The sequence below is a fragment of the Lycium barbarum genome, chromosome 10 (genome assembly GCF_019175385.1).
Source record: "Lycium barbarum isolate Lr01 chromosome 10, ASM1917538v2, whole genome shotgun sequence".
Lineage (NCBI taxonomy): Eukaryota > Viridiplantae > Streptophyta > Magnoliopsida > Solanales > Solanaceae > Lycium > Lycium barbarum.
Genome location: NC_083346.1, coordinates 14884096 through 14905171, shown reverse-complemented (window position 1 = coordinate 14905171; position 21076 = coordinate 14884096). Strand labels below are relative to the sequence as shown.

General features: G+C 35.0%; 1 protein-coding gene across 1 annotated transcript; it reads right to left on the bottom strand.

Annotated features, from left to right (window-relative positions):
• Positions 1 to 4: 4 nt before the first annotated feature.
• LOC132613638 (O-fucosyltransferase 38) lies at positions 5 to 11567 on the bottom strand. The gene is made up of 11 exons (XM_060327747.1): positions 11258 to 11567; positions 7346 to 7424; positions 6842 to 6909; positions 5610 to 5698; positions 5215 to 5392; positions 3975 to 4103; positions 3486 to 3622; positions 2798 to 3011; positions 2506 to 2690; positions 2012 to 2104; positions 5 to 479 (listed from the first exon to the last, which is right to left on the bottom strand). Exons 1-11 carry the CDS (start codon positions 11441 to 11443, stop codon positions 362 to 364), a joined length of 1476 nt encoding a protein of 491 aa, XP_060183730.1. The 5' UTR covers positions 11444 to 11567; the 3' UTR covers positions 5 to 361.
• Positions 11568 to 21076: the final 9509 nt, after the last annotated feature.

Here is a 21076-nt window from a genome sequence, read left to right as displayed (position 1 = left end):
TAGGTACCCTAAAAGCAATTTACCAAGACATTAACAGTATTGCTCCTTAATTCCAATATACCATCATTTGTTTACAAAGATAAATAATGAAAAATGAATTGGTGGAATAGGGACTGAGGAGTGGGCGAAAGATGGACAAGAGAGAGTCATAATGCATATGTACCAAGATACTTAATCACTAGTCTAGTGTAAAAAAACAAAACTTAGCTATATTGGCCAACAAATAATAAGGAACAGAGAAACTGAAGCTGAATAAGATGGTAACAAAAATATGATTTCAGACATTTAGATGATTGAGAATAAGAGAGACCTGCCGGCTGCAAGCATACAAGAAGCACCCCCTTTATTTTCTTACTCTGGTTCAAGAACTGCATATACACTCTGGATATGGATTTTGGTAAAATTGCTCTTCCAATCTTGACCTTGCTCGACCTTTGACTCCCGGGGGAGCACCAGCTCTTTTTCTTGGGGCACCTTGCCTATAAATTGCAATATGTTTAATGATTTAATTATAAGTCTGGAATTTATCAGTTATCAAGCAAACTTCAACATGGTTGTAATTGTTGAAAGCTTTATAATTCCCTCTAAAACAGTTTACAATCACTTGTTGTTTACTAGTTATACAAGTTCCTGGAAACAATAAGTAGTTGAACGCTTTTCTTTGGAAATACTTTGACAAGATTTCTAGCTTTAAATTAAGATTTCTGCTGCCTGAATCAGAATGATCTAATATGTACTACCAGAATGCGAAGAGCATGTAGAATGACAAGAATATAGTGTCCAAACCAAAATTTTAGAACAATGGGTTAATTATCCGAAACCGTTAATCCCTTGGGAAAACATCTAAAACTGACATGGGATGATACATATCTCTAACACCATCTTGCATGTCTAACCCAGATTTACGGCTTTAGCAGTGACGGAGCTAGGAATTTTGTTAAGGGTGTTCAATTTAGGCAAGTAAAGTTATGTTTTTTTTATGAATGGGTGCACCAAAAAATTTGAATTAAACTATACAATATTTAGTTAAACAGTGACTTTTAAATTTTGTTTATTTGAAATAAGATTGATTAGAAAGGAAAATTCCTTTTTTCTAAAAGGCGAACAAGCTGGCTTGGTGTCTATTGTATGTGCTTCTTTCAAAAAATTTAAAAGTTGCCTGTAATGCACTGCTGTTGAGAATCGAACCTGTGCTCCGCAGGCTTTTCTAAGCACCCTGAACGCTGAACTACCTCCTCAAGTTGTGTCAAGGGTGTTCAAAATACAATCTATGCTCACATAAGACCGTATTCACCTATATGAATCGTATAATTTTCCGGCGAAGGGTGTTCACCTGACCACCCTTGGTAGGCTGTAGCTCCGCCCCTGGGCTTTAGACATGTACTGAAGATTTACTTATTTATTTTTGGCTTTTCTTGTTGCTTTTTTTTCTCTCGACTATATTTTAAGGAGCTCACTCTGAGGTTCAACAGGTGAAGAGTGGACTTGGGATGAGATATAACATATAAGTTCAACAAAATAAGAAAGGGGGTTTGAAGTAGAGAGAGCAAGCTCCACAGACTGACATGCTGGCATAAAGCTGGAGTTAGTAGCTCGATCGATCGCGACAAGAGAGAAGTCCAAAGCAATAAAATAAGTTAATAATAAACACTGACCAGAATGCAAAGAAAATGATTATGAGAAAGGATCTATACATGAGGGAATGAACTTACCGAATTTACCAGCTCATACTATGTGAAAGAATCTAAGGTTTCCTTTTTTTTTTTTTTTTTTTTTTTTTTTTTTTGGTGGGAGGTTATATATCTCCAACATAAAATTATTTTTCAACCAGGAACCTAGCAGTAGCAGTTAATGCCAGAGTAATCTCCCTTGCTTCAGTTCCTGCCAGTTATTACTCCTAGAGCTCTCATTGTTGCACCCAAGTAAGAGAAACAGAGAGAATAAGCTTTCAACAGAAACAATTACGTGAGCAAGTGCAAGCAATAATGTATCCATTGCATATGTATATCACCTGTTCTTATGCAAATGCCTGACAAGATGTGAAAATGATTGTCCATCAAGCTGACCAGCTTCCAGCTTATCAAATATTTCAACTAGGCCTTTCCTGCGTGATTTAGCAGATAATTATTTTTTGAACAGTTAACATATTTAGCAGATAATTATGCTGCTATTAATATGTAGATAAAGTGGACAAGGCCACAAAACTTAATCTAACTTGCGCAATTTTAAACGTCCTAAGGACTTCTATATGACTCTTCCCTTTCAGCTATTCTCTTTGTGAAGCATTAAAATATGAAGGACAGTTGATTTGTGCCTTAAATGAATGCAATGGTAACACCTCAAAAGAAAAATCCAAGCTTAGCACTGATAAAAGACAACTTGAAAAATCACCCTTAAAATTGATAAAATCAAGCTAAAATTTTACTTGCAAACGGCAAACCACACTCACTGAAATTCTGTACCAACCAGAAGCAATTGCGAAATTTTTGTTAATTGCTTGAGTACCTGTCCGGAGTGATCGTTTTCCAGTGGCCTAAGAATCTGCGGTGCCCCTCAACTGCTCTTGCCATATTACCTGAGTGTGATGGAATGAAAACATCGCTCTCTACAGAGATTAGATAATCGAGTGCTGCAGTTTGTGAGGCATGATTGGCAAACCCTCTCAGTTCTTCTGGCGTTGCCAGCATTTCCTGCCATAAATAAGACATTTGGTTTGATAGGTAAAATACAAAATTGATGTGAAAGAAATCAACTTCGACTTGCAAGACAGCCAGAATGACTAGGTGTAGGTACAAACCTTGAAAACAACATTTGGAAAGCGAGATGTGAGCTCTGAGAGGTGAGCGCTACCGCCATAAATTTCTCCAGCAGCAATATAAATTAATGTTGACGGAGGATAACCAAGAGCCTGAAGAAATAATCCAACCTCCTTTGGAGTGAGAGGGCAGAAACCGCCAACTCTCTGTTCGGTTGAGTTGATAACCTTAATCTTCCAATGATTTGTATTCTCTCTGGTCATGGATGAGTAACATTAAATATTACACAACATATTATGTGTCACTCTAAAGATCCTTGCTAGAAAACATGATATCAGATGAAGTTGGAGCAGTTGCTTTGATGATAAATAAAATACATAGATAACAATTTGACATGCACAGTATAGTATGGTATTTCATAGGGCCTGTGTATGAGTAAATTGTACAGAAGGGATTCTGAAGTTCAGAACTCAATTTGAAGGCTCTAAATATCAGCCTCTACATATAAACTTGTGATCAAAGAATATTAGGCTGTTCCTAAATAAAAAGCACAACATGAATGAGAATTGAGACACAATAATTTGTCATTGGGCTCAGAAAAATAAATAGATCGAAGAAAGGTGGTTTAGCCCTCCTTTATGAAGATAATACAGTGAGCATAAGTCAAGGCTTACAAATAGCAAAATAATGACAAAATATGATAGTAATGATGAGAGATATATAGATAACCTCATCATCCGAAGTTCCTCCGCTTCTGCATCAGTAAGACCGTAAGTACAACCCGTAAAAGACAGCATGTCCTTCTCATATCTCAAATGGAGTGCAACGTATCTTTTTGCTCTGGTTTGCAGCTTCTCCACGAGCTTCTGTAGTATCATCATCATGTATTAAGAAACCCTAATTAATGAGGAACTCTAGTTGGAGACTTTTAAATGAAATCCAAAACATAAAAGGATGTAGATGAACTTGTATTGCATAAACTGACATGGCAATCCTACACCTAATAGTACAACATATTTATTTCATAATTTGAATACCATTCATAAACAAGGAAACTTGGACAACAGAACATTTAGTGAAAATGCCATAGCCAACAAAAGAGATTCAGTGTAGTCTGACTATCCAAAAGGGAAGCTTAAAACTCCATAAGCGTTCCTGGTGTCACCAGAACTACAAGTCACAAATTTGTAACCAAGTTTCTGAGATGCTGGTTCTAACCTTCCCAAGTCTCTCAATAGGAGGAGAGAAGCGGAGAGCATTATACAGAGCACGACATCTTAATCTCTGAATATCAAGAGGCAGTTCATTGTTCGCAAGGCGAGAATCAGATTTAGCGACATGAATTACCTGCAATTAAGATGCAATAAGACAAGTTTCAGTTTCAGACATATAATTTGCTAGAGAAGACAAAGAAAATATTGGGATCAAGTCCCCTGAACAAAAGGAAATAGAAATAGAGAGTCGTTTTTTATAATGGATTCTATTGATAATATCAACATCATAAACTGATTAAAGTTAATAAACTGATAAATTAAATCCCCTTCAGGATTTCATAATTTTGGGATTAAATGTTATCTCTGACATCTTAGAGTAGCTAACAAATTTAGAAGGTCTTTAGTAACTGACTATTGAAAAGAAAGTTACTTTATCGTGGCTAAAAAATTTCAAATTGTCAATTGTAGCCTTCCATGTACAACGAGGCTTCGAACTGATTAATGTTTGCAACTTTTTGGTAGTAAATGCATCCATTGGTTAGCACCAGCTTGAGTCAAGCATTGGCAGTGAGAATAACACTTGAAGCTTGTTTTAGTTTTCTGCTAATAATAATGAGTGAAGATGTCCTTTTTGAAACTGGTAACTTTGTATTCCTCAGCATTAAGGATATGCTGGCCACATCCAAAAGTTGATTACACATAGAAAAAAAAAAAAAAAGTAATTACAGAGCTCCTAGGAAGTCTACTATCTGTACATCATCTAAGCCTTGTTCTTTACACCAAAAACCTAAAGATACTATACAATTCCATTTAATCTTCTGAATGGAATTCAATTTATCTTCAAAAATTCTGCCATTCCTTTCCTTCCAAACAGTCCACCAGATACACTCTGGGACTGTTCACCACCACGTTATTTATAATACTATTTACAGCTTCCATATATAAGTCAGAGGGTTTACTGTGTAAATGTTGTTTGAAAAGAGAGACTATCTTACTCAGAACAACATGAAAAACATTTTGAAACTATTAACATGTCGAGCATACAGATAAATAATACAATTCAACTAGAGAACACATTATCATAATAAGTTTGCCAAAGGCACCATGTTCCATGGTCGTCCATTTAAATATTGGGACAGCAAGGGAAACAAGGTAGCAAACCTCTTTCTTTAAGGTCCATCGCAACAGAAAGGTTAAGATAATCAACCTTTAAAAAGAAGGGGGTCGGAAGAAGATTTACATGCCTGATGCTCCTTCCACAATTGAGTCATTTCTTCATAGTAACCCACTCCTGACCATGACGTAAAGTGCTTCCTCGCTCGAGGTAAAGATTCTATTTCTTTGGGAAGCTCTTTAATAATCCTGAGGTCTCCTCGTAATGTTTTGATGAAATGGTTCTCATCAAATATATCTGAAAATGTACTGTACATTAGCCCATTAGAACAAACAAGAGTAAGTATGTTTAGATAAAGTGAAAATTAAAAAAAAAAAAAAATGTAAAAATTAAAGCACATTCTACCAGAAAAAAAAAAGAAAAAGCCACACACAGTCTCGAGCAATACAGTATGTATAAACTCATTTTTGAAAGAATGACAAACCATGTGAAGTTGTAAGAGATAAGTACAGAACAAACTATGACCTTGAATCTTGCCAGAATGAACGCTTGTCCAGTTGAGGAATTACCAAAGTTGCATTCATCACATGTGCCACTGCCACCATGTCAGCTATCTGTAAGTAAAAAGAAGTGAAATGACAAATTAAGACTGAAGGGGAAAGTACTTCATAAACTTATGGACGTACTTGCTTAAAGAAAAGGCATGACCAGAATGACATTTCAATAATGAGATGTGGCTACATCCAACAACATAAATGATTCATGAGTCAGCACTTCAGAAGTCATGGCATAATCATTTTATCAACGAAAAACCAAATTAGCAAAACTTAGAATCTTACTGAACGCTAGCTCTTATTAATTCAGTTATGACTACATCTTCACTAACGAGTAAATCTTATATCTTTTCCAGCTGTACTTCTCCAATAAAAACTAGATTCTCTTACCAATCAAGCAACCCTTTCTCTTATCTTTTATTCAGCCATTTTGCCTAAAACAAATATAGACTTTATTTTCTATAATGCCACAGAAACTGGAATGTTTATTTAACTGTCCATGAATGGAGAAGGAGATCAAGCTTATGAAATTGGGCAAGGTCAATCTTAACCACTAGACATGGTCCACATCTGCCATTTCTCTCCAAGACTATGCTTCAGCTTGCAATCACGCTTCATTGTGTTCTTACTGGGAACGACGTTTTAGGTCTTTTAGAAATCTAATTCCCATCTCACATGACACGTTATGATTATTTTATGTGATAAAAAATATAAATGAGAAACGTGCTTTTCTGTATCCCAAATATGTCTAAAATTTAAAGAATCATCAAAATGCTAGTGGATCAATTATCTATTTCCTTGCATCAACACAACTTCGTATGAGACTGTTTTTTTTGTTAGCCTCCACTCTATGAATGCTACTCCTTAACATAGAATTCATTTCAAAACAGCATATAGACTTTAAGGACCCACTTAAATTTGTTTTACTTGAATATCTATTTCTAAGCTAAAGGATTTAAAACGGCTCATCTTCAATCATGTCAACTTGTTAAATGATAACCCAGGAATATGCAAGTAGAATTGTATACAAGAAACTACATGCCCACTACCATTTCCAAGTTTGAGCTGATTCAAATGTTTAGCTCGTCTAACCATAGCACGATTAGAAGAAAGCAATTCTGTTGAAGTTTGTGGTTTAAACAAGAATGATTATGTAACATACAGAAAATGGAAATTAGAAATATAAAGAAAGAACGAACTTACACCCGTCCTCATTTGATTTAATCCACCATTACTTTTTACAGTCAAGTAGCGATTCCATCCCAGAGCAGCTGGACAAGAAGGATAAATACTGCATAAGACTTTTTGCGTAAAAAGTTGAGCCATACAAAAGGTTCATATTGTGCATGAGTTGGTACATGTCAAAGAGATTGAGAGAGAGAGAAAACAGCAAAGGCATGATTCTTTTCTTTTTCTTGAAGGCCGAGAATGCGTTGTTTCAGCCGTAAACCAACACTGGCATGAACAGATAGAACCATAAGAGAAGATAAAAACAAAATAGTTTTAAGCATAACAATGCATACCGCCATACCCCCCACCCCCACCCAAAAAGAAAAGAATCTGAAAAATGAGATCTTGAGAAAATTCAGTATTTCCTTTGTACAACATAAAAAGGCATTAGTGCTCCCAAAAAGGCAATGGGGATACTATTTCCATATTAACTAGCAGGTAGCAGAAGAAGCAAAAGCTATATTCATAGAGTTTAACCTTTGTATTTTGCAGTTGGCTTGATGCATGCATGTAAACCATGGCTCTGTGAAGCTTCCAAGACAGAATTGTCTTCATTCTGCAAAAGTAAAAAGAAGACATTCTCACTAACAAGAGTCAATATCAGTTCAACTTTTCCTAGAATCGGTCACTGACGCAAGCAAGACAGCAAAACACTACTGACACAACTATTAGCATTTCTTCCAAACTTACCAGACAAGTTACACCATGGACACATGAAAAGTATTCCTTTATGATTCCAATTTAATTTTATGTCAAATACATGGGCCCCTGAAGTTGTCATGTATTTTCATTTGGATACCTCAATTCATGGTGTTCATCCATAAACCTAGGAATTCTTTACTCTTAAGGTTTGTCATGGTGAAAAATCAAAGAGCTTTAAGCGGGGAAGACAGAGAAAATAAGAGAGAGATTAGAAGAAAGGAAAAAAGAAGAAGTATAATGGAAACAGCCACCTGCCGTCCTTTAATTCGTTGTTTTGCCACATCAGCAGCATGTAAACACCACGTGCTATAAGTTTTGTTAGAAATCATCAGAGAGGTGTTCAATAGGCATATTTTAGACCTTTTGTAAGTGTCTAATAGGTAACAGCTTCAGTTGAGATATCGAAATGGAAATATGTGATAACTTTAAGGGGTTGTTTATGTATTTGACCTTAATTTTTATCTGTTATTACAAGAGCAGAATACATGTGGAAACTAATTAAACACTCATTCCTTAGAACTAAAAAATATATATACTTGAAATATCTAGATACTACAGTGCTAATGAATCCTGAAAAGAAATTTCTCAACAACAATACCAGCATATTGAAAAATCATAAGAAATGGAAGAGAGATATAAAACCAAACATGATATAAACAAAGTAGGCGTTTGGAAAAATCTCTAGTGTTGATCTTTTGAACATAGACTTTTGGCATGAAAGATGCTAAACTAGTGAGCACCTTTCTTGCTGTTCATTTTAAGTTATCAGTTGCTCACTCCCCGCGGTAAGAGGAAGAAGAAAGGTATGTGGCACATGTTCCTTATTCTAGTGCAATAGAAAGGTATGTGGCACATGTTCCTTATTCTAGTGCAATCAACAGCTTAATGTATGCAATGGTTTGCACACGTCCAAACATTTCATAAGCTGCTAGTGTTGCAAGTCGGTATATTGACTTATCTTGGGAAAACACATTGGCAGGCTGCGAAATGGATTCTTAGATACTTGTGAGATACTTCAAATGCATGTTTGGAGTTTGGGAGAAATACTAACACTTTGGTTGGTTTTGTAGACTCTGATTATGAAGGTGATCTTGATTAAAAAAAAGATCACTAACGCGCTATATGTTTTGTATTGGTGGTTCTGCAATCAGATGGAAAGCTAAGTTATAACATGTAGTAGCTCTATCTACTACTGAAGTAGAATATATGGCAGTGATTGAAGCAATCAAAGAAGTCTTATGGTTGAAGGGTCTATTTGCTTAACTCAGTGTACACCAAGGTGGTATTACCATTTTCTATGATAGTCAAAGTATCATTCACTTGACTAAAGATCAGATGTATCACGAAAGGACAAAGCATATTGATATAAAGAATCATTTCATCTGTGAAACCATTGCTGACGGAAAAGTCTATGTTTAAAAGATCAACACTAGAGACAATCTTGTTAACATGTTCACGAAGCCTCTTATAGTTGACATGGCATTTATGAGGAATGATTTAGCCCATAAGGGCTTTTGCGGAAAGGGTGGAGCAAACTCACTATATTAGTCGAAATTAGGCCAAAGTGGAGATTTGTAATGTGGCCATATCTTTTGGCTTTAGTGGGGTCTATCCCATTATAGGCATAAACCTATTTGCTTACATGAACTTCACTAGCAGATAGTTGAACTTGGGGACCAAGTTTGAAGTATGTGGTTAGATAATTTTACCATGACATCATCACTCTTGTTGCAAGCTTGGAGGTCAAGGGTCTTTTGCTATAAATAGATAAGTTTCTTCTCATTTGAAGAACACACCAATTTCAAGAGCTTCTCTAGTCTCTTGTCTGCGTCTCCCTTTTTAGAGTATTTTATAAGAGAGAGAGAGAGAGAGAGTGTTGGAGAACACTTGTGTGAACCCTTTAACCCTTTCTTTGGAGTGATCTTGTGAGGTTATTCTCTCGGGGTATTTGGGATTAATTAGAGTATTTACTCTAATTTCGTAATCTCTTTTGTGCTCTTATTGGTATAGTGAAATTGCTCCTCTCCGCTTGTGGATTAGGTCACATTGACCGAACTACGTTAAATTTGTGACTCCTTTATTTGCTTTACTTTCCATTATTACTGTCTTTGTTATTGCCATTGTAATGCTACTTGGCTAAATTCCACACTAACCGGGTTTACGATCCTATATATTGATCAACGCCCCCCCCCCCACCCCCCACCCCCCCCCCCCCCCCCCCCCAAATCATGTTGTTCCAAAAAACCAAGATACTTCCCCTACTAACACTAGCCTCCAGACACCCAAATTTAGTTCATCTATTAACTCATATCTGTTTCACATACCTCTGCATATCCCCTTTAAATTTAGATTTTTGTAGTCAATAGATATCTGTCTTCCATTTTTCAATTAATTAATACCGAAAAACATTAAAAAGAAAATCTCAATTAACAGCTTCACTGCAGTTCTTTTAGCCCTTCGATGAATCCCTAAGATTCCATGGTATGATGTTTACCTTTATTGATAACAATTGCAGACAGATTTCTCCTTACTCCTAGCACTGGTCTCTAGAAAGTTCATACTGAACTGCAGGTTATATACCTCCAAGCTCCCTTTTCTCCTTTTCAGCATAGAAACTAATTTAAAAGTTGCTTCCTTGCTCTTCTCTTGCCTACGCCTATCAACTTTCATAAAAAAAAGGTGACAATGATTCCTCCTCACACCCCTGGAAATTGACTTCATAAGTCTTACTCATCTTTAATAAATTTCCAAGAAACCACAATGATGCATCCATCTCTGCCTCAAGAAATTGAGAGTCCAAAAGTTCTACTTCATCCATTGACCTGTTTCTTGCTCTTGTTCATTGTTTAGTCATGATAATGGTATAGAAATAAAACAGAAAAGAAATATAAGTGAGAGGAGGAGAGTTTTCTCCCTATTATGAGGTGTTGAGAGAATTGTGAAGTAGATTGAGAGACCTATGAGAAAATATTAGAGAATATACACTTTGCATAGCTATTAAAGGCGGCCCGGTGCTATAAGCTCCCGCTATGCGCGAGGTCCAGGGAACGGCCGGACCACAAGGGTCTATTTTACACAGCCTTACCTTACATTTCTGCAAGAGGCTGTTTCCACGGCTTGAACCCGCGACCTCCAGGTCACATGACAGCAACTTTACCAGTTACGCCAAGGCTCCCCTTCCAGCAACTTTACCCTTTGCATAGCTATTCTCTTCAGTTATTCATTTGGCTAAATAGATTGGGATGTATTCTCTCTTTATACACCTCTGATATAATAAATTTTGCTCCTCCTTGCACATGAATGTATACATATTATGCCGAACCACCTAAATCATTGTGCCTCTATTTCTATTATTATTATTATTATCATATTTTCAGACCCCACGTTGTGGGATTTCACTGGGTTGTTGTTGTTGTATTATCATATTTTGTTTTCCAGTTTCAACCAAAGGTACATATTTAGCTCCAAGATGCTGACAACCCTAAATTCTCATTAAAGTTATAACTTATCCTGAAACTTTCTAGGCCAAAATACAAAAGATCAGCACAAACCACCAAATTCACAAACACCCATCATTAAATTATGCAAAATAAACAAAACAGAACATTAAAAAACACAAAAAAAAAAATATGAACTTTTCACAATATTCAACAGAGAAATAAATAAATAAATAAGTAAAATAACAACCTGTTTGGATTCAGGTTCCTTCTTCTCCAATACTAAGACATGCTTTTGTTCATCTTCAGCAATATCTTTAGTATACAAAAAGAATACAAACATTGAAAAAACAAAAAGGAGAAATATGTATACAGTGATTGAGAAATGAGATGTTCTTCTTGTTGTTCTATACTGATTATGGCTTTTATTCGCCATTGGTTCTAATTTTTTTTTTAAAAAAAAGAACTGTGTTGCTATATTCCTTGACTCATAAATGGCTAAATTTTGTTGCTTCAAAGTATCAAATTTTGTGAGAATTTTTTGATTTGGTTTTGGATTTAGACAAGATCATAGGATTCTTTAAATTTGAGAAAATTACATTTTGACCCCTTATATTATAGATAATTCTTATATGGTCCGGATCTCTTACACTTGGTCTGTCTCAGTTCCTTTTTTCTTTCCAAAATCATGGCACTGTAACAAGAAATGGATATTGCATGTTATATGCATTCATTATCTAATATATTAAATTAAAAGTGTAATTTGCAAAAATACTCATCAAATTGCCCATAAATTTTGTGAAATTGAACAAAAATACCCTCTGTTAATAGTTTGATCCAAAAATATCCCTATTATTACTTAATTGGATCAAAGTTTTGATGTCCCTATTATTTTCCTCCATACCAAACGCACCCTCAGTGTTGATAGTTTGAAGACAAGATCAGAGGATTCTTTAAATTTGAGAAAATTGTATTTTTCACCCCCTATATTTTAGATAATACATAGATGGACCGGATTATTTACACCTGGTCTATTTCAGTTCTTTTTTTCTTTCCAAAATCATGGCAGTATGGCACTTTTTTTTTTGGTACATCAAAATCATGGTACTGTAACACGAAATTGATATTGCATGTTTTACGAATTCATAATCTAATATGTTGAATTAAAAATGAAATTTGCAAATATACTCAAGTAGGATAAATATATATGTAAAAAAAAAAGTGGAAAAGGGTCAACATGTCTTTTGTTAATAGTTTGATCCAAAAATGTCCATATTATTACTTAATTGTGTCAAGAATGCGGTTTTTCTAACAAACATATTGTTTTCAAAAAAGATAACAAAAATGTCTTCTAGTTGATTTTTGGTTCAAAAATGCCCTTGAACTGTTAGAAATAGCATGAAAATGCCCTAATGCGAACTAGCTCAGCTATGCCCTCTTCTCATTAATGGACTTCTAGGTCTCGTGTAACCCCTTTTAAAACTTATATTTGGCGAGAGAGACTCCACCTTAAAAAAATGTTATTCACTTATTTATTTATTTTGTATATTTTGTTTTCTCTTTTAATAGAAAGATGTATTTTTTGTTCTTGCTTTCTTTCCCATAGAAAGTCGGAGTATATATGTGTTATTTATGATAAAGTGGATAAATTTTCATAGAATATTTGGATTCAAATCTCAGTAAGAACAGGTTGATTTCTTTCCATCTATTTATCGAGTTTTATAAAGTACGTAATTATTTGATAGTATATGTTTAAATGGAAGGTAACACACGTTCATGAAATAGTTTCATTTACTTTTTTGTTATGATTCTAAAGACGTTTAAAGCTTATATCATTTTGTGAAGAGTCTTGACTTTTCTTTTTGTTCACACGAACTATCCTTCATCTTTTTCCTGTACTAATTGTAGTAGAGGTATTACTTATTAGTATCGACCCTACAATTCGAATTATAACCTCTTAACTATTAAATTGTTCTGTGTAGATTATGGAGAGATTTTGAATAGATAATACTCTAAGGGGTCGTTTGGTGTGAAGGATAAACAAAAATAGTCTCGGGATAAAATTTTAATGCCTCCTTATCTCATGTTTGGTTGGAATAAAAATTCGGAATAACTAATCCCGGAATTGTAGCCTTATTTTATCCCACCTTAAGGGTGGAATAACTAATCCCGGGATAACTGATCCCGGGATTAGTTATCCCAGGATAAGTTGTCTCCCGAGCTATGAGTAATTGTTACATTATAGGATGAGCAGTGGTATACATATCAAACAAAACAAAAGAAAATTTTAAAATATTTTAATAATGTATTTCACGGTCAATTTGGACAATAGTTATAATTAGTCTAATTTTTAACTGTTTAAACTGCACGGATTGAAATGGACTGAGCTAACAAATAGTGGTTTAGTAACCCATCCAAACTTGAATGAGTTAGACGAATTATATTTTTATATGCTAATTTTTCTATCCTTCACTAACAACATAAGGAGGAGGAATTAAGGAAAATAAAAAGGTAAGAGGAGATAGAACTGATGATGTGATGTTCACTTAAAACCCCTCTATTAAAAGGTATATACTTTTCTCGACATTATGTATCCTTTATGTATTTGGTCATATAGTTATAGAGGAAACTGTTGCACTTGAAGTCTTGCACCATTTCTAAGCTACCAAGTGCCCAATTTTCTACATGTGAAACTCTCTTATCTACTGCAAGAACAAATTTAGTAGCTAACACAAAAGGGCCCCCCACATTGCAACGTAACTTTTATTTTCAATCTTTATGCATTATGCAAGAGAGTGAATAGCTTATATATAGTAACTCAATTATAGCAAATTATCTATTAAAATCTTTGTTTTATATCAACAAAGTCATTTAAAGTTAGACTAATTTTCTCACATCACAAGGTCACCCAAGTTAGACTAGTTTTCTCACAAAGTCTCTATAGCCAAAAAAAAATGAAGAGATAATTACATAAACCTCCCTTCAAGTTTGATTTTGTAACACTTACTTCCTTTGTGGTTTAAGATATTATGCTAACCTTTTTTATTTTAATTTTCTTTATAACAATTCAATTAACCTAATTATTCTCAATATAAAAACTTATTATTTAACGAATATGTATAATATATTCTTTTATTTAATTAACTTTGTAAACATCTTTTTTTCAAGAAAAATCATTTTCATCTTCTATGTCAAAAATGTGGCGCAGAAGTTGCTTATATTGGATTAGGCTTCTCTCCATTTTTCATTGTCTCAATTTTCCTAAGTTCTTACTTGGATAGATTGAGTACACATGTTCCATTTTAAGATAAATGGTCTAAATTTACTTAACTTAAGCAAGGTCTTAATCACGGTTAGGATAACTAATTTCCATAAAGTTTCTAAAAAACAAAAACTTGATAATCCCACAATTGTAGTTGCACATTTATCTCATCCATAAATATATTAAGAAATTAACCTCTCTTCCCAAATCTATCTTCATTTTCCAAAAACCTCCCAGTTCTACCCGTTGCCTATGTATTTCATAATGTTAGGAAAATTTCAAGTATCAATAACGCAGGGCCTTGAATCTGCTAAAATTCAAATTAATATGACTGATTCAATATTCAAACACACACTTATACATATCGAAAAATATGAGAAGGCAAAATCAAGTGACACCTTTTTTTTGTCTTTTAATTGACGTTTTGTTTTGTTTGGTTTTTAATATGAATTTCTGTGGATTATGACTACAAAAGTTTGTCAAATTAGTATTTTTTGATTGGATAATGAAAAGGAGGGGGGGGGGGGGGGGGGGGGGGGGGCGTTGGACACACGATAAAGAACTAATTAATTAAGGAGATGAAACTATAGTAAAAATATAAAGGAAAACGGATTATTAATAAAGTAAAAAGGATTAATTTTTTCCTTGAAAAAAAAGGAGTTCACGAAATTAATTAAATAAAAGAATATATTATAAACTAAAGGACAAAGTCATTAATTAATAATTTTTTATATTAAGAATAATTAAGTTAAATGAATTGTTATAAAGAAAAAAAAAAGGTTTAGCATTATATCATAAACCACTAGGAAGTAAGTGGTACAAAGCCAAACTTGAGGGGAGGTTTATGTAATTATCTCTTTAGCTTTTTGGCTATAGTGACTTGTGAAAAAACTAGTCTAACTTGAGTGACTTTATTGATATAAAACAAACATTAGTAACTTTGGTAGATAATTTGCTATAGTTGAGTGACCATATAAGTTATTCACTCTGATGCAAGATATAAGCCACCTCTATAAGTTTAATATTGAGACAACTTATGGATTAAAATAATTAAGTCGAAAAAGGCCAAATATGCCCTTGATTAATAATGGTTTAGATATACTCCTTAGTTATATGTTCGATTCAAATATACCCCTCTCATTATACTTTGGCACTGATTTACCTTATTTTTAAAGGAATGACACGTATCAACTCAGAAATAAAAAGAACGGACCCAACTTTTTACCCATTACCCGACCCAATTCCAAAGCAAAGGAATCACGCCTGTATTGGGCAAAATGCGGAATATACAACTGTACCAGTATAGGTAAGACACGTGGCATAGAGGACAAGTCGTAAGGCGAGTCAGCACTGTTACCCCCGGTGGTAGCACCGTGGTATCGGAGAAGTGCCATGCCCGGTGGTGAAGTATAATAGCTTCGGAAGAGACTCTAACGATCTTCCGTTACAAGTCAATCCAAGCATTACAGATTCGGTGCAATCATGCTTTATGGCCCTCTTCATTATTCGTTATTACTCTGTATTCACTACTCATTATGGCAAGAGGCATAATACATGGAATATGTGCTCCTAGCTCTTAGTATAACTAGAGATTATCATTCCCATCGTAAGGACATGAGATACAAGATAATATACTCAGTTCCAATATAAATTCTTTGCATAGCTTTTAATTTTATTGTGTTCATATCAAGCTCTGGTGCCACAACTAGACCGGAACGGAAGAAGCTACGTCTGGGACAATCGTTTACTGCCCGGGCTTTTTCCTTAGCTTGCTTATTTACTCATATGTATATTATTTCTATAAGAATAGCCTAATCTTACTGATCACTCAATTTACGTGTCCCTGACCACGTCTATAAATTCAACTGAACCATTTTACGGGTAAATAGTTTAGCGTCCAACGTGGGGCCGAGACAATTGTGATTATCATTGTGACCATTGTTTTTTACTAATATCTCTTAAGTTTCTTGTTCTGCCTAAGCATCAATTTCAGGTATGACAGGAGCTAATGGCAACGCCAACGTTGCAAACCAACAGGGCCATCTCCCATTGGACCGGATGGACAACCCCTTGCAACTGGCTTGCAACCACTTAACGCGGGTAATGAAACAACAGAAGGAGAGCACAATATCAACACAGAAACGGACAATGTCCTTACCGATGGCGAAAACCATCCAGGGGGCAAAATTACACGACGATGGCAGAAGTAAAGCAGTTGAAGCAGATCATTGAGGCCCTCACGGGTGTACCAGTGGACAGGGTCGCGGCTCCAACCGGCACACCTGCGACTGCCGCTAACGTAAACGCCACCGATGGAAGCAAGCAAATTGTGGGAAGGAATGGAGACGATTCCGAAAGCGAGTCTGCTCCCGTTGATCCCTTCCAAGCCGAAGTCAAGCGATTCATGAGGGAGATCACAGGGAAGATGGACCAAACCGCCTGTGAGAGATCATTTGAAGTATCAGTCGGTAGTGTAACTTCTAACTTGGTTGTGCTAGGGCTCTCCTTATACCTTAGTTAACTTTGAAAACACCCATACACTTATTATTAGGACCATATTATATATAGTGTTAGTCCGTAGCCTCCTTTGTCACGCAAAACATTATTTCCTCATCGTGGTTGCATAAAGTCCTGAATTATTTCAGGACTTCATCTTTTTGTCCAAGTAATTCCACACTCGTCCTAGCTCACTTAGTTACCTTTTGACCTTAAAACCCTTGGCACAACCAAATTCAGGTCTAGTTACATACGTAGAGCAGTTCAAATCTTAGTCCCAAAGTATGGGGCATTACAAGATAGTTCTGACTTTACGAGCGAAGGAGGTTCATTAAAAGATTAGAATCGATGAAAACAATCCAAAGGGTCTGCGAAGCCTTAAAAGAAGCATCACAGGGGAAGGGAAAACTATGCCGAAGATGGGGCAGGAAAATAGAGGCATACATTTACATAGTACATCAGAATTTCAATAACTCTGGTTAGGGGGTGTGCACAGACCGGATTGGCTTGGTTTTTCCCTTTACTAAATCAAACCAAAGGTCTTGGGTTTCCATATTTATAAACCAACCCAAACTAATAAAAATAGGGGTTTTCAACCTCTTTTGTTCTTTGATTTTTCGAAATTCTTTGTAGTTCGATTTAAATTATCTTACAACAGTAGAACAATCTGATTCAGCTATCTCAAAGCTTATTTAACTCTTCAACAATTAATAATAGCCACATGTTTCACAAAATTGCAAGAAAAATAGTAGATGTTGATCAAGCTATCCACTTGAGATCCACAAATGAATCATGACAAACATCCACACCATTGTAAAATTAAAATGGGCAGGTTTAGCAGCAGTCTTATCTAAACCAATAAAAGCACTAGCTGGTGTTGGCCTTTGGCTATTGTACGTAATGGGAAAATCAAACTTATGCCATTCATACTAGACATAAAGGCAATCATGAGATCAAGTTGGTAATGCTTATGCCTTTGCCACCAAATCCACCTCATGCCCCCCCTTCCAATAACATTTGAGATAAACCGTAATATGGCAAAACTAAAATATTAGGGTGTAAATTAGTTTGATTTGGGCTTTATTTACCTTAATTACATATATGGACAGTGAGCTTAAATTGTAAGCCCAAATCTTACGTTAAAAAAACAAAAACAGCGACAAAGATAAAGAAATATATATATATATATATATATATATATATATATATATATATATATATATATTATAATAAATATTTTTTATGTATAGAATAACTTTAAAAATTATATAATGTCGGGTTGACTTTACTTCTTTTAGTCCATACCAAACCAAATCTCTTATGGTTGGATTTCTATTTTTTAAAATACCAAATCAAACGAAACCACTAATCAACAACACTTGTGGATGTAGGATATGAGGATTGCGAAAAATAATTTTGTAGTTTTAGTTCAAATTTGGATTACTTGAGATTCTGAGAAAACGTTCTATACAAGTCGAAGATGGAAAAAGCTGCAGGATCTAAGGATTGCAAAAAAGAAATTCGTGGTAAGCAACAATCTTGGACTTGGCAAACTTTTTTTTTTTTTTTTTGGTTTCTCATTCGGTGTCCGGTATCTGCATTGACCACTTATATAATATGAATTACAATAACTAGATGTATGGTACGTCTAATTATGAGTTATATCAACCTATATGTTTCATTGTTATGTGATTAACTTAAGTGTTAATTTTACATATTTAAACCATTTTACTTAGTGTATAATTGGTTTAATTCTTTTTGGATAAATTTAGGTCTTACTCTAACAACTAAAATTAATATTCTTAGTATGTCATTGGTTAATTACTTGAGGCAATTTTAAAGTTGTATCGAGTCGAAATTAAAGGGCTATTTGTTCTGGTCAGAGTTGTCAAGTAAGGACCAAAATAAATCTATCCTAAACTTTATGGGCCTATTTTTAATCTTGTCCTCGCCGATATTAAAAACGGTTAAGGGGGCTCTAAAACCCATAGCTTTAGTCTAGTAGTATAATATATTTGCAGGGGGGAGAGTACGTAGGGTTTATGTTAGTAGTTGCATGTGAAATCAAATGGCTGAAGAATCAGCAGCAGAAAAGAGTCAACTAGAAATTCGTTTATTAGAGGATGAGCAGAGGCAAAACAATTTATACTAAGAGAAGAAACAAAAAAACATTCTTGCTGTTCTATATGCGATATGGGAAAAGATTTATACAAAGATAAGAGGCAAAAATACATTTTTGATGTTGTATCTAACAAGTGGGAGAAAGAATTTCGTGAGGAAAAAAGGATGGAAAACTATTTATACGATGAGAATTGGAAAAAAGAATACTCATACAAGGAAAAGAGGCTAAAATCACTTATTGATGGACAAGGATATGACAAATGGGAAAAACAAAATCTGTTGTGGGAAAAACAAAATGGTTTGGTACCGTTACCAGAGGAGAAGAGGCAAAAATCAACTCTTGATTGGGAAAACGAGTATTCCTACGAGGAGAAAAGGCTAAAATCACTTCTTCTTGGTGGACAAGGCTATGACAAGTGGGAGAAAAAAAATCAGTTGTGGGAAAAAGAAAAGAGTTTGGTACCCTTACGGGAGGAAAAGTCATTCATGGAGAGGATGGAAGAAATTAACTCGAGACCTCTGACTGAGGATGAGCAAAGACTAAGACAGTCATTCTTGGATAATCAGGAAAAATACCGTCTAGGTTTACCCAATGACTTTAACCCTAGATAACTAGGATGGGACCTGGCATACCACACTAGGCCGAATAACCTAATTGAAGTATTTCGAAAGGCTGAAGCACGTGCAGCATTAGATGAAGTATTTCGAAAGGCTGAAGAACATGCAACATTGGATATGAGGTCAACAATTCAACAGATATTGATGCAAAAAAAATAATCGTGTAGTACTACTGTCCGTCCTTGTGTGATGTCAACCGAGGAGAAGCGAGAAAAATATGCAGCACAAGGAAGATGCCTCGATGAGTCCTATCTGACCCCCTACTGCAAGTGTGACCCACAATGCGGTGGACTCAAATTCCCTTTGGAGGAAGAGAAGGAGGAGGATCGCGCCCATATTTGGCTCGCATTCAACCGCCAGTATCGCCAATCACATGTAAAGTTTTCCTTTTCTCATATTGATAAATCTCATTGCTAATTAGGTCTATTAAATTTTTTAATCAAACTTCCATTATAACCTATTTTTCACTAATTCTACCAATTACCTGTTTCTTGGCATAATAAATACTATGCTTGTGTTTGACCTCTTTTCACTTTAAACTAATTGACTGCTATGACAAGTAATTTAGCTAAATTTAATTTTTATAGATTGGCCCCGTGATTTTTTTTTTTGTTTTCATCACTCACTCTAGTGTTGGCTTCTTTGATAGTGTTTTGACATTGATGATGTTCCGAGTCGGAGTATTGGTGGTCCAGTGAGGCATGGTGGTGTTGCACTATTAGGAACATCCAAGGATTTCAGAGGCGACAAGGCTGAGTTACTGATGGAATTGGCTAACCTTGCTATCCAGGAATATAACGGGAAAGACTCCAATGTATATATACGCCTTAATTTTCTTTGTGTGCTTAATCCCCGATTATTCTTCCTTTATTTTCAACTAATCGCGACTCTCCTTGCAGGTTTTCAAGTACAAGGTTTTGAAGATTGTGAAAGCGAATTTTACTATGTCATGGATTGCACAATATTGGATGACTATCAAAGTATTGAATCTCACTGTTGGTACTCCTATCGAAACTTTTCAAATCCATGCTAGTGCAAGTGTTTTGGGTGATAAAGAGATCTATTGTTACAGGCTTAAAGAAGAGGTAATCAAACACCTAATGAAGTTACAATTTGTGTCTTCCTTTTTCAAATTATGTCATAAATACAGGGTTGAATTTTGGAATAGGATTTCATGACAACTTATACAGTAAAGTGGACAGGGAATGGTAATCACAGGCATTCTTTCTGTGGAAATGTACGCACTTTGATAACTAACTTCTACTTTGGTTTTCTGAACTAATTTACAGGCCATTGTAGGTTTGCCAAGCTGCGAGTTTTGTTATGGCTTGCTGCTGGATCACGGGAAGAAAGGAAGAGGCACTTGAATTATAGTTATTTAAACTTCAACTATTTCATAATTCATCATTATATATTAGTATATTATATCACCTGGATTTTAGTTTTCTAGATTTAGTACTTGTTAAGACCATTTCAATCTCTGTTATAAGCCCTTTACTTTGAGGAGTGATCAGAGGATCTTTGTTATTTGAAGTATATGATAATTCTAATTATTTAAATAATTTGTTATTT